Source organism: Anneissia japonica, unplaced genomic scaffold (genome assembly GCF_011630105.1).
Source record: "Anneissia japonica isolate Jap-2015-1 unplaced genomic scaffold, ASM1163010v1 scaffold287705_len1045735_cov187, whole genome shotgun sequence".
Lineage (NCBI taxonomy): Eukaryota > Metazoa > Echinodermata > Crinoidea > Comatulida > Comatulidae > Anneissia > Anneissia japonica.
Genome location: NW_022709509.1, coordinates 386,894 through 400,743, shown reverse-complemented (window position 1 = coordinate 400,743; position 13,850 = coordinate 386,894). Strand labels below are relative to the sequence as shown.

Here is a 13,850-nt window from a genome sequence, read left to right as displayed (position 1 = left end):
AAGAAAAAATGTTTTAAAAGGGTCTGGATTATTTTTTTTTTTTTTTAAATGTCCCAGCTTTGTGAATAATAATGACCCGTGTAAAGCATCTTATAATTTTAATTATATCTTTTAAAGTAATATGATATCTTGGATGATAATGAATTAGTAAAGTACTCTGTCTTCAAAATTAATCTACACACAAAATCCATAGTGCATTTCAACAAAGGTTATAATACAGATTAGCGTACAATTATTGCCATCTAGTATTACATAGTTTTAAATGAAATTAATGTTGTAAGAAAAGAACCTTCACTTTATGTACTGTTTTCCAAGTCAACTTGTAATTATCTGATTTTGTATTCTTGGTGCACTGTGATGAAAATTTATCGTAGATCAAGTACTGACAGTCTGTAATCTTGTGTTTGAGAAAATAACATTATCTATTGTTTAGTATTGGAGTATAATGGCAGTATTATACCAGTAGCAGTGTGATCGCTGATGAACAATGAATAATGTAGTCACGTAGACCGCCAGTTCGGAGTCTGAATTTAGCACCCATTAGAGAAGTAAATAAATATCTGATTAGATTTAAAAAGCATTAGAATTGGAAAATTTACGAAAGGAAATTTTCTTGTGTGAAGCACATAGAAATCTTGTTAGTATAATCTTCTATAAAAGACCGACATATTAATATTTTTATTAGTGTTATTATCTTTATGAATGTTTAGCACAATTACCTAGTTTTGAAAAATGACTTTTACTGTGGGAAAAACATATGGTGCATTTAATAGTGTTTTATATTTTATCTGGTTATCTCTATCTGTTTGTGTATTTGTGAACATAATTAATCTGCCCAGATTTCTGTCTTCTCCTTTTCTATTACAGAAAGTGTTTTTCTTTCTTTCTCTTATTACTGTTAATTAACTTGTCCTAGTTTTTGTTACCCAAAAGAAAACATGGGTTACTAATCCAATAATATGAATGGTGACTGTAATTACCTGATTGGTTGATTTCAAAGCAGTCAAGGCTGCAAGCACTGTAATTGTCAGCTAAACTCATTGTTTTCAATAATAAGTAAATAAAGCTCTAGTTTGTTACATAAGAGTTGTATACCCAGATTGAAAGGGGGAGGGGCTACATTTTCTAAAATGCCTGAATACGGAATATTCAATTACAAAACTCTTTAGTAAATTATAATATCAAAGTATTATCCAAAATTTGCATTAGATTAATTATGTTAGTTCATAAAATTTATGTTTACCTAATACATTCTGCTGTTTTATTGTGAAGGTGTTAGTTTCTAGGCTTCCTTTGCCTTTGGAGGGTTATGCAAACTTGTTTTTGTTGTAAATATGTTTGTCCTGATTGAAGTCCTATTTCCCACAGATACCTTTATTCGGTGGTCACCTGCAATTTAACTGTGTATTTAATTTCTTTACCACAAACTTCGTCTAAAATTACTATTGAAAACCTCGGCTTTTGACACCTTGATGTGCAAGATGGCCGACATATTGATGCCAGCACTTGAATGGGTTGACGACAGAACCAGCAGACTACATTTCAACACTTTATGTGCCTCTAATTCAACTTGATGTCTTAAATCCTTCTTTTGTTTCGCTTTCTTAAGTTATTTTGTGAATTGGTTTCTTTAGACTAAGGAAAGCTTAAGCATGGCTCAGTGAGCAGAAACCGGGCTAATGATTTGGCCTATTGTCAATGATCAACAAGAGAACTTGAAAACGCTACCCAACCAGCTTCATTTGGCTCCTGTGAGGTGTAGGCACTACAGACTCGACTGGTTTTACTTCTGCTAGAGTAAGCTCTAGTCTCCCACTTTCTGTCTGCTCAGATGAACACGAAATGGTGATTAGCAGATCAGCCGCATCAAGTTTGTTTACTTTGTTTACTTGACTTGTTCATCAGAATCACATTGAGTAACGTTCCTGCGGAGGGGGTGTGGAAACCTGAGCTGGGCTGCCTCGACGTGGACTGCATGCTTCATTTCCGTTATTGTTCCCAAAACTTTCGTTCACAAAGTTTTGTGCCTGTAGTTTGGCTGGACTTTGTAGGTGTTTAGTCATTTTATCGCTGGTCTTATGCTGGCATGGATGTGTCTGATATTACTGCTAAAAATACATAGTGCTTTTTGAGTGTAGAGGGACTTTTATTAGAATTTCAATTGATACCTGCACTATACATTTCTCTACTACTATCGGATTTCTATAATGGATCACCTTTTTGAGAGGTTTCTTAATGAAGCTATTGTCACCCTGTAAGTATTTGTACAACCTTGCATTTTTTTGTGTAGTTTTATTCAATTATATTTATTCAATCTATATACATAATAAGAAGCCAAAAATTGCCAATGTCCAGAGGCAGTTAATGTTCTATATAATTTCAAAGAGTCAGCTACCCCCCTAAGCATTTGTCCAGCATTCGAAGTGAAGCCTTAGTAAACATAAGAAGGTAAAGTAAGGTACCATTGTTTTGTTGATTACTTTCAGTAAAGCCATACAATTTTTTTTTATAAGTTTCTAATTTATTAGACAAGGGAGCCTAATAATACAATACCTATCGACCAATGACAAAGTATTTATATGTGACTCTAGGATATACATATAACTGTATGTTTAATTGGTATATATCAGAAATACAGGAACGTGACACCAAGTTGGTTCTGAAAGACATCTCCGTCTAGATAATCCCACTTATCCAATTTCCCTGTTTGCTTCTATTCAGAGGTAGAATAAGAGGACTAGGTAGGGGACAAAGGCCTTGTGATGCAACTAGCTACTGATCCAATCGGATCAATTTGATTGGCAGTAGAGTGACATGTATTGATAAATTTATCTATACTATTATCTTGTCAGTTGCATGCAACAAGTACTTCTGAATTATTACCGGATTTCAGCGATTGATATTTATAACTAACTTGTTGATCTTTCATCAATTTCTAGTTGTTTCCTGTTTTCTATACCACAAACAACACAAGTGCCATTTATTACCTTTGTCATTTAAAATAAGTTAGTTATAATTTATCTTAGATTAAAGGACAAAGTACAGTAACTGTTAGGGACACATGATTTTGGAAATGGTTGACCAACTGTTGAGAACACCATCTCATACCTAGCTTTTAAAATGAAAATATATTCTTTAATTCCTTAATTACATTAGGTCATGAGAATGAAAATTATCGGTATTGCTTCGGATAATTTTGAAAACTCATGAGGCTTTCATCGTTTTTTATTTTAGACAATAGAAAATGGTTCTTTCATTTTACCCCATAAGGCAAAACATGGAAAAGAGATCCTACGTTAAAGTTTGTGTACCCTCATTAAGGCACCGATATGTATCCATATGTGCCTAGGATGAACAGGATGCCTTGTTCTTTTTTCCAAAAAAGACCCCTTTATTCAGTTTTTTTTTTTACTTTTAGCCTCAAATGCTTTATACTTTATTAATCACTAAATCTGTCTATGCAATTACTTTCATAAAAACACTTTTAATACATTAATTCCGAACTAGGTTATTGAAGAAACAGATTAAATTAAAATAATATTTCTTTGTGTCGATAATTTCTCCACCTGTTTTCTCTAGAAATTATAAATAGACTCTAAATGATATGATTATAACGCCAATCAAATCAAAGAATTTGAAGTACCTAGAATGAACAAATATGATTGTTCATATTATAGGGCTGATTGTTACAAGTTAATATATATCTGGAGGTAGTATGCAGGACTAGTTTTTACTGTGTCACTCTTCATCACCACTTCTCCTTAACACCTGCCCCTTAATTTTACCTCATCACATTGTGCCAGCAATAAACAAATTAGCAGTGATACTCCTTGATTTGTAAATGACAGTTTCTTGATGCCTTAAATACAATCAATCATGATAACTGATCTATAGTAATCATCAGCTCTACAGGTATTCTCTTAAACTCAGAGGAGAGCTGTACATCAGGATCATTCATGACTTCATAAACTATTCACCAATGCTTGATCTCCTGTTGGGCCATTATGACACAATCGCCAGCTTCATAATTGTTGCAGTTGCCACAAATTCAGATCTACGCAGGACGTTTCATTTACCAGGTCCTCATATCACAGCTAGGTGCCTTCACAGAGCCTGGGTGGGCCTAAGGCTAGCTCTCTGATAGACAGTTTTCTCAATCTTGTGTCTTACTTACTCCCTGTTGGAACATACTACTACAGACCATACCTACTGTAACTTTGTTTCGTGGAAGCTGTTGTGAGAAGCATTTTTCTTCTCATCATCACTTCGTTCTTGACAAGTGGACGTCAAATAAGTTAGAGGAAGCTTTTCTATCAAGTTTCATATGACACTCACCAATCATATAATGATGAAGTAAGTTTTTTAAAAAAATATGTTATAGGGTTTCTGTATGCATGGGAAGCTTATTAGAGCTATTTTTTGTTGGTATGTTAAGACATTTGCCTTTGAATCCCAGGGTCCTGAGTTTAAATCCTATAAAAATCAAGATGTTTTCCAACACTTAAAATAGCTCCATTCCCAAAGCCTCATCATGAAACTTAGTTTAAATGCATAACTGGACCCAGTTACTGGACCCAGGCATTCAAACAGGTTCCACACGTAAGAAATTATTTATGGATTTTTTTCCTAGACAAATTCACCAAATGTGCGAAGATTCAGATGGGGTTATGCAGCATTTGCAAAATAATTCTACCACAAAATGTAATGATGTTAATTTTATTGTTTTTCTTTTTATTGGGAGTTTTTGAAGAAACATCTCAGAGCCTTCCAAAAAAAGGTCATTCTGTAATTTTTCATTTTATATTTTCTTAATGATGTAATCTAATTGTTACTCCTTGAGTTGGAGACCAACAACCTCAAAATGTTGCCTTGTGGGATATCTTTGGCCTTCTTCTGGTAATGACCATAAATCAAGCTAATTTTAATTACTCATTCTTTAAGTAAATTAACATAGCCTAGATTGTTTGCCATCTTAGCCTAACCATGGAGGTATAAAAATATTTTATACCTCCATGGCCTAACCTTGTAGTTGTTTGGTTTTCTCTCTATCCACAGTGCTATTTTACTTTATACCCTCTGCCTACTCATGACCTTCCCTGTATCCCTAGCTCTTAGGCATTAAAGATAGTTACACTTGCCTCCATGAAAGTATGAAATTTTAGTTTCTCAGGTGTGTCGCCTGAGGTATCTTGTGATTGACAAAACTGAAGCACATGTGTGTTGTTTTAAAACTCCAAAATTGAGTATTTTGAATAATTTGCAGGAAATAACAAGATGTTTCCGATTTCACTTAGCACAATTCCATTTTCAAACAGGTCTCAACTGTATAGTTTCATATCAAAGTTCATTAAATGATAAATGCTTATGATACACCATGTAGAGTTCATTCAAATTAGGCTTTGTGTATAGTTGAGGTGAAAAACTTAAAAAATTAATTCAATGCTTTGATGGTTTTTGTATGTAATAAGTTGTTAGTGTTCAATTAGAAAATTAGAACATATTTTCCTAGCAAAGAAACATATTATCATTCCAATATTCATTGTAGATCCTTGAATTTGACATTTATTAAATTATGTTTTTTTCTCTTTTTTTTTGTAGTAAAGAGTTTATAGGCCTATGTTTAGGGAATAATTAATAAATTCATTGGAATTTTGATAAATTATCGATCCTTTTAATTGAGTGTTTTAGTGTTTAGATATTGAGGAGAATCCGGATTTTACTTCAACCGTATCTTTTAAACAGGGTTGTGTAGTAAAAAATTCTCAGATTATAATTATTATAGTTAATTGAACTTTTTTATATACACGAGTTGGAATTTGAACACTCATCTCTTGTTTTCTGTTCATGGACATTCGTTTCTTCACCACTCATCAGCATCCTTTGCATTCCTTGCAAATTGTTGAGATTGCTTTCATTGTTGCTTTAAAATAAAAGCACCCTTTGATGCCTGATTATGACTGACTTTAGATTTACAAGAAAATAAGTGTTACCCAGATGTTTAGTAGACGTAGCCTAACAATGCAGCTGTTAAATGATTCACATATGAATTTGATATGAAGATAAAGTGTAAGTACTGTTCTACAATACATGCCGTTCTGTTCATGTAGTTATATTTAGGTATTGTATAATCCCACCCAATTTAACCCAATTTAAGTACACAATTGGGTCAAATCTGTAGGTGGACTGACACAAGGTCCATCAAAATGCAAATAATCTTAACTGAGGCACTCATAGAATAGAATTATCTATCACAATTTCTGATTTATTGGCTTATGAACTATTTGATTCATAAATACTGTAACCAACATCGTGTATAATCCCATTGATATAATCCCACCCTCCACTTTATGTCCAATTTTATGTACAAACCTTTCTTCGTTATCACTTTTACACATATTCTCAGAAAAACTTCAATTATTGACTTTGAATTAGGCTTACAGTGCCCAAAAATTGCCGTTTGATTAAAAGGGAGAATTTCGCAGATATAAGCCCATCCCCAAACATTTGCCCAATGTTTAAGAGGGAGGGGGAAGGGGAGGGCTTATACCAGAGAAACTATGGTACATGTTTTGGATTAAGTGTTTACAGGGGTTGTTATAGTAACAACTACCTGGTGTTTAGTATATTTAAACTTATGTGCTCTTCTTTACCATAAGAGAATAGGTAACTTAGAGCTATTTTTACCTCACAATGCATACAGTATCCTAACTTTGAGTATTTTTATGTTGACTTTCTCAGAGGCAATATGAATGGATACTATTAACACAGCCATTGACCAATTAGTAGACAGAACTAGTTATGAATGGCCAAAGTTAACCTCTCTAGGGGCAAGGTCTAGTAATAAAGGATTGTATGCTATCTCTATGGTAACCAAAACCCAGTGGGTCAAGTTCTAGAACAACCCTATTTTTGTGAAAGTTCAAAGAGTTTGAGAGTCATATCTAAGTTGGTTGGTGACAATGAAGGAACAAATTTGGATCAGTGAAAATTCCTCATTTTCATATTTGGTTGAGACGGAGGTCATTACAGTTCATCCAAAGAGGTCTTTTATTCTGCACTTTCTCTATATTCTGTTCTTTTTTTCATTTTGTAAAATATTATATTAATTTCATCTGATTTTGATCACAATGTTTTTTTGTTATTCCTTTTTAATGATAATGAAAAAAAAACAGAATCATGTGATAGAATAATTTACTTCTGTTTATAAGAATAAGATACAGATATATCATGCTCTTTATCTTTTGATAAAGTATGGATTTCACTACAGAAAAATGCAGATATACAGATATTTCATTTTCCATTGTTGTTTTTTTCTTTATAATAATACGATTATTATCTTCTTTTTCAGAGCGGCACAAAAATTGAATTTGAGCTCCAAGAAAAAGAAACGACACCACCAAGGATGTCTACCACCAGAGCTTCCTCCACCAGACCCACCGCTCTTCCCAACCAACTTCTGTCAAACACTACGAGTTTGTCCTCCTGCAGCTCCACCCTCACTGCTCCGCAATGCCGGACGGATAAAGGACGCACCTGGAGCTGGAAAGGTTTGTTACATTTTAAGTTTCTTATTCATTTGTTTTATTTATATTATCTTTAAATTTACATTTAAAATGAATCTTTATTTACAAATCATGTCTTTCACTTCAATCGATCTTGGAAAGAGAACAGAAGATTTCTGTTTAGTAACCTTGAACAGAAGTCATGCGTAATCCGTTGACTCTGCAACCTGAAGCTAATTCCAGAGAGTACACTAAGTTTTGGCCGCTTTAATAAATAGGTATAAAAACTCAAAGAAAGGCTCTTTTCTTCAGTTATTTAGTGTTAGAGGAAGTATACCAGAGGCTGTTTACTTGTTAAGAAGGTCTAGAACACGTCCAACAAGGTCATACCTTTGAATAGTGAAATTTAAGCAGTGAAGCTAACAAAATATAGAGTGCAGTAAAAGACAAAACATGCATTGTTTATAACACTATTCTACTGTAAAATCATTTCAACACATTTGTTCTCTCAAATGACCCCATTGTCGGAAAATTTAGGTATGAATTGGTAAGCGTTGAATGGGCTCCATTCCTCAAACTTTAAAACACTATGAGCTTCTCAACCTAAATAAGGAAGAATTAGGATTGCCACAAGCAATGATTGTACATTATTCACTCAATTTTGAACTAATTATGAATAATCCTACACTGATCGTTGCATATAAACAACCTATTCAGACATTCATTAGTATAGTAATGTGAAATAAAATTTCCAAATGTACTTTGTGTTATACCGTTTATGAAATGTCTTCTTGTTAAAAATAATTATATTGCTTAACATTTCTTGGAGCACTTCACAGAGATCTTGAAAGACCCAGGTTAAAATTACAAACATTCAGAAACTTGGTGAACAACCGCCAATAAAAAATATGTAGAAACCTCTTGGAGAAATTTAATAATGAGACTGATCAGAAACATTGAAATTCATTTTAAAATTTTGTAAACAACATTCAACACAGTGGGAGACAATCCCCTGCTTTCTACCAGGTATTGTATTGCAATAATTGTGTTGTTTTTTTGTTTTTTTTAACAAACTGTAGACAGTGTTGTACAATACACAGGACCAATGGCTTAAACATCTTTTCTAAAAGACTATGGGCTATAACCTTTCTTACATAAAACCAGCTTGATTCATAATGGAATTAGACCCCGACAAAACATTTCCACGGATCAAACCAACTACTGTACTGTTCTTAAGTTTTGGGAAAAAATATTCTTAAAAACATAAGGATTAGCATTTGTATTTAAATATTTTTAAAAACTCTAAATTAACTTTGGTTTAAATGATATTATATCCCAAAGATATGAGTAATAATTATAGTAATAAATAGGAGGCAGTATCTGACAGAGGTGTCATCCCTGCTTTTACCATTCACAATTTATGTAAAATTTGATACCGTTAATATTTAATATTCTAAGGTAAAGGAAACTTACGCAATGGTGGAAATGTAGACAAAGAAGTAGCTAAATGGGTCAAAATTATTTTTATATTTAATTTCCTTTATTATATTATTTTGAAATTCAATACCACGTTTAATGTTTGCGAACGTAGCAAAAAAATCAATTACGAAAGTACATTGTCTTATAAAACCCTTCAGGCAATCTAACACTTTGATATAATTTGATGGAAAAGCTCTACCATTAGCGTACTTGCAACACCACCATATAATATTAACTTGTTCGTGTTTGACATTTATCTATTCTATTCATGTTTATCGACATGAAATTAAATTTTGGCTTAGTTAATAGGTGTTATTTGTTTGTGATTCTCTTGTGTTTACGCTCAAGTGGGATAATTTACCAACAGTCCGTTCGCCACTCGAAGCACTTGAGTGGTCTCGCGAATCTTTGCGATTGAATTTATTAACAGTACTAAAAGGTCCTTGTGTCTCAATTGGATCAAACGCCATTAATTATCGACGATCAGTTAGGGAGACTGACAAAGAGTTAAATGTTCTGTCTAATTGGGAATCAATAATGCTCTTTACTTTGTGTTAATTAACAGAGTTTATTTCAAGAAATTGACAATAATCTACTGTATTCTCTATTGATATAGTAACTACAGATTTTGTAAAGATGAAAACCAGATTTTGGAGGAATCTTTCAACAAAATACAGGTCTCCCCTATAATTAAAGACCCTTACGATTGTAGACCACTTTTCTGTGGTCCATATCTTATCTTTATTATTCTATTTATTCTAGAGACCAAAGCTGCTAAAGACCATTGAAACCAGGATCCTAAAAGTGGTTTTTTATCAACTGGTCGGAGACCCTGTTATGTGATAACAATAAATGATTTTTTTTTTTTTTTATCCAATTTGAAAATGTCACCCAAGTTATCAATAGGGATATTACATAAATAAGTTTTCTTTAACTGAATTTGGGCCAACTTCAAAAATTTGAAAGTTTTGCAAATCTAACAATATTTAGAAATTCTTCACCATCATTATCATTATAAACATCAGCTTATCATGCCACTACTGTACTGAATTAACTTAATCAAACTTCAATAGAATTAACACATATAACTTTTGCAATACCTTTCACACATATTTAAAAATAGACAGCATTGCTCTTAAGCATTGCTGCGGCTGTCACACCACCCAGTTTTTGTACGGCCACCATGCCGGCGCGATTAAGAAGTTTCATATATCAGCCTTTTGATAAATGCGACATTTAGTTTGATTCGTAATTTTTCATTGATCCAAGTAAAATTAATCATTCGATACATGACATCAAGACTTCATTTCTTTTCATGAGTCACCATTCCTTGATAAATTGGTTTCTAAAGAATTGGGTCCCATCAAGAAGTTAATATACTGTAGTTACATTGATATTTCATTTGACAGTTAAATAAATATTGAAAGAGATTACATTGTTGGTAAGTTTTAATAATTGATTGACACTTTGTACTGTCACACTTCCAAAATTATTTCATTATAAATATTTTACTTTAATACACCACATATGTAATGTAAAACAGAGTATAGCTCATAGTACAGTATGTAAAGAGAAATCATCCAAAATGTACACTAAGACTCAATTCTACGATAAAAGAACTTTTCACTCACATGCCGCAAAATGCTAAAAAAAAATACACATCTATTTATTATTTCTCTTAATATATTTTTCTCTTATTTAAAAAAATATTTCTTTCCTAAAGTCATATATCACACCGACTTCTTCACCCTTTTTACCACCTAGTCACAAACTCAATTCTGACTAAAATTCAGCTCCAGTAGTTTGATTTGATTCTGTTGATTTGAATGGGAAATAGATGCTATTAAACCGCAAGTCTAGTTCGTGACTGGTGATAATACATAATGTATTCTGAACCATTATGCTCTGAAGATGTTCAACTCATAACAATGTATTTCTATTCTTTCATCTATCACATTAATTTTTAATGCAATTCTAATAACGAGAAATTAGGCATTGTGTCATTTAGTTCATGTTTTATAATACTGCATTAAAATTTAATGTTCACCTCAATGACATTGTACAGAAACTTATAGAAATGATTATTATGCTTTTCATCTTACATAGTGGAATAATTCTTTTGAAATAATCATTATAATACTAATTTATTATGCAGTAACTGCTTTTCGTTCATTCATTTTTTTCCCCATCAATTTTTTGCTTATGACATTAGAACGTCAGCCCCCATCATCATCATCATCATCATCATCATCATCAACCCCCATTATTTCCATTGCCTTTGGGCGACAACTTTTTAATTCAATTCAAGTCGGTCTTTCTGTTGAAAATACTAAAAGGTTATTTTGGGTCAACCTTTATATTGTTTTGTTTGACTTCCTATTAATCTTAAGTTTATTTACAATACTGGAAGTTGTATTAATAAGACTTTTGCTAACTTGGTCGCTCTGCCTCAACAGTATGTACTTAAGTCGTAGCTTTGTTTGAGTAAACCACTCGCAGGTTACGGCAGTTTTCCCAGTACTTCCAAGACTTCCAAATTAGAACAAGTGTTCAGAGAGGTATTATGTCGGATTATATTTTAACAGGGTTTTTTTTTGCCAATACTGCATGGAAGGAAGGTTACAGGCAGGTCAATGCCCTAGCAGGATGACCCCAAAAACTCTTTGGTGGTCTCTGTCTGGGAGCGCTTGTGAAGCTTGTCATCGTTCGGTGGCCAATTTGCTTCCATGATATGGATACATATTTGTAACAATTTGCCTGGGGTGGTAGCAAAACTTTCAGCTTGACACCACTGGCTTATAATAACACCGACAGAGGGCCTTCTTTAATATCTTATTTTAGCAGCTTTTTAAAATTATAATTTCTAACAAAAGCAAATATTGACTAATTAAGTTATCATTTGTAGATTATATATTTTCAGCTGTATTCCATTTGAATTATATACAAATGAACTTAATTTTTCTGTATTTGTAGAAAATGTATTTTCAAACGTCCATTGTAATTTTCATATAGATTATACGTGTCTCATTTTTTTTTCTGGTTTTGATATGAACTCTTGGCTTCTTTTATTTCTTAGCAGTTGTTAACATTAAATCAATTGTGATCAGGAGTATGGTATGTCATTTTGGTGTTCACAAAAAAAAAGTCTATAATCTCAATTTTACAAATACTAAAATTATGCATTGAAGAAAAGTCAGTTGGACTTGTGTCTTATTTTAAGTATGAACATGAAAAAAAAATTACAACATATTAACGGAACAATTAAATTTTAGTGTGTTTATGCTGGTAAAGTTTAAAATATAGAGGTAGAGTTTAAAATATAGAGGTAGAGTTTATCATAGACTAGGCAACATGATTGACTCCCATAATTGTTTTTTTTAATTATGTAATAAATAAACAGATAAAACTTTATAATGAGGACATTACTCCATTAACCTGAGAATGAACCCAACATTTCGATGATAAAATATTATTCGCTTTTGAAGATTTTTTTAGAATCCGGTGCGGCCTTCAACTCCCCAATATTAGTAGGAGGTGAGGAAGCATTCTTCATTAATATGGGTTTGGGTTTTTGTTGTGTGCTTCAGCGATTAATTTCGCCTTTGGGAAAAATCGCTCGCTATTGAAAACTTCCATTGAATATGACATTATTAGGTTCATTGATCTCCCATCATATGCGTAGTAGTGAATGTAATAAATGGATGATTGAATAAATGAGTTGTCTTTTCTTTTGTTAGGCTTGATGATTAATGATTTTCCATGTCTCCCCCCCCCCACCATACTAATTTCCAATTAACTTACGTAGACGAAATCATCTGCATTTAGATTAATCATTCTAAATATAATTTTTTAACCTTTTGGCAAAACTCGTTAAAAAGATTAAATAACAAAATCTATTGTGATAACCATAAGTTCTGTCTACAATAGTGTGTGGATAGTGATTTAAATATAGCTGAAGCAGTCTTAATGATAGATTTCTTAAGAGATATTATACTTATCTTTATTTAACATCTTAATTTTAGGCTTATTTAATCTTATTAATGTTATTATTATCATCATTATTATTAATGTTGTTCTTATGAATTACTGTATAGTATTAGATGACAGTTAAAACAATTTACCTAGCATCTTAATTGTTGGCGTATTTACTCTTATTAATGTTGTTTTTATGAATTATAGTGTTAGATGACAGTTAAAACAATTTAGTTAGCATTATAATTGTTGGCTTACTTAATCCTTTTAATGTAATAATAATGATAATAATTATTGTTGTTGCTGTTGTTGTTACTGTCATTAATGTTGTTCTTATGAATTATAATATTATTATTATTAAAGTAAGTAGATTAGGATTATATGTTTTGTGTATCGTATCATGGGAACATAAGGATAACAGTTGGTTTTCAACTGAGTTGTTAACCCAGGTTAAACAAGAAATAAATAAATAAATACATAGAATATATCAGTCACTGAAAAATCTGAAACTGATTTTATCCTTAAAGGGTTTTTCCTAGAAGGATCTATCTTTTAATGTATTTCTTTTGTTTACTACAGTAACAATACTGTACATTCAAGCCTGTCTACAGTACTTAAGACCTATCACATTCGTACCTGCCATATCAAATTATGTTTTATTCGACTTATATTTCAGTATCTACCGAGTTGAGCTTTCTGAGATTGTAATTACCAAACGCCAAATTGCATCGCTTATCATTTAACAGGGACAAATTTGACTTTCCAATAGGACTCTTCAGCCGCAATTTCCTGTAATTCACTATAACGAATAGACAAATACTGGAGTGATTACTCTCTGTTTACTATTTAGCGGTACGCTGTTAGCTCTAAGCTCCCGAGGGAGCTACAACTTGCGCC

General features: G+C 32.3%; 1 protein-coding gene across 9 annotated transcripts in view; it reads left to right on the top strand.

Annotated features, from left to right (window-relative positions):
• The window catches only part of LOC117106730 (kinesin-like protein KIF26B), a 110,722-nt gene that overhangs the window by 71,250 nt on the left and 25,622 nt on the right, over positions 1 to 13,850 (top strand). For 6 of the 9 annotated variants that reach the window (XR_004445124.1, XM_033248145.1, XM_033248146.1 and 3 more), the window contains one exon: positions 7,349 to 7,547. Coding sequence is in view for 8 of the 9 variants with exons in the window: in XM_033248145.1 (XP_033104036.1) it covers positions 7,349 to 7,547 (199 nt within the window). In the remaining variant the exon portion in view is untranslated. Of the gene's footprint in view, positions 1 to 1,608; positions 2,255 to 3,904; positions 4,354 to 6,940; positions 7,043 to 7,348; positions 7,548 to 13,850 lie in introns of those variants that run through there. The other 3 variants (XM_033248152.1, XM_033248151.1, XM_033248150.1) reach the window with 3 other exon arrangements.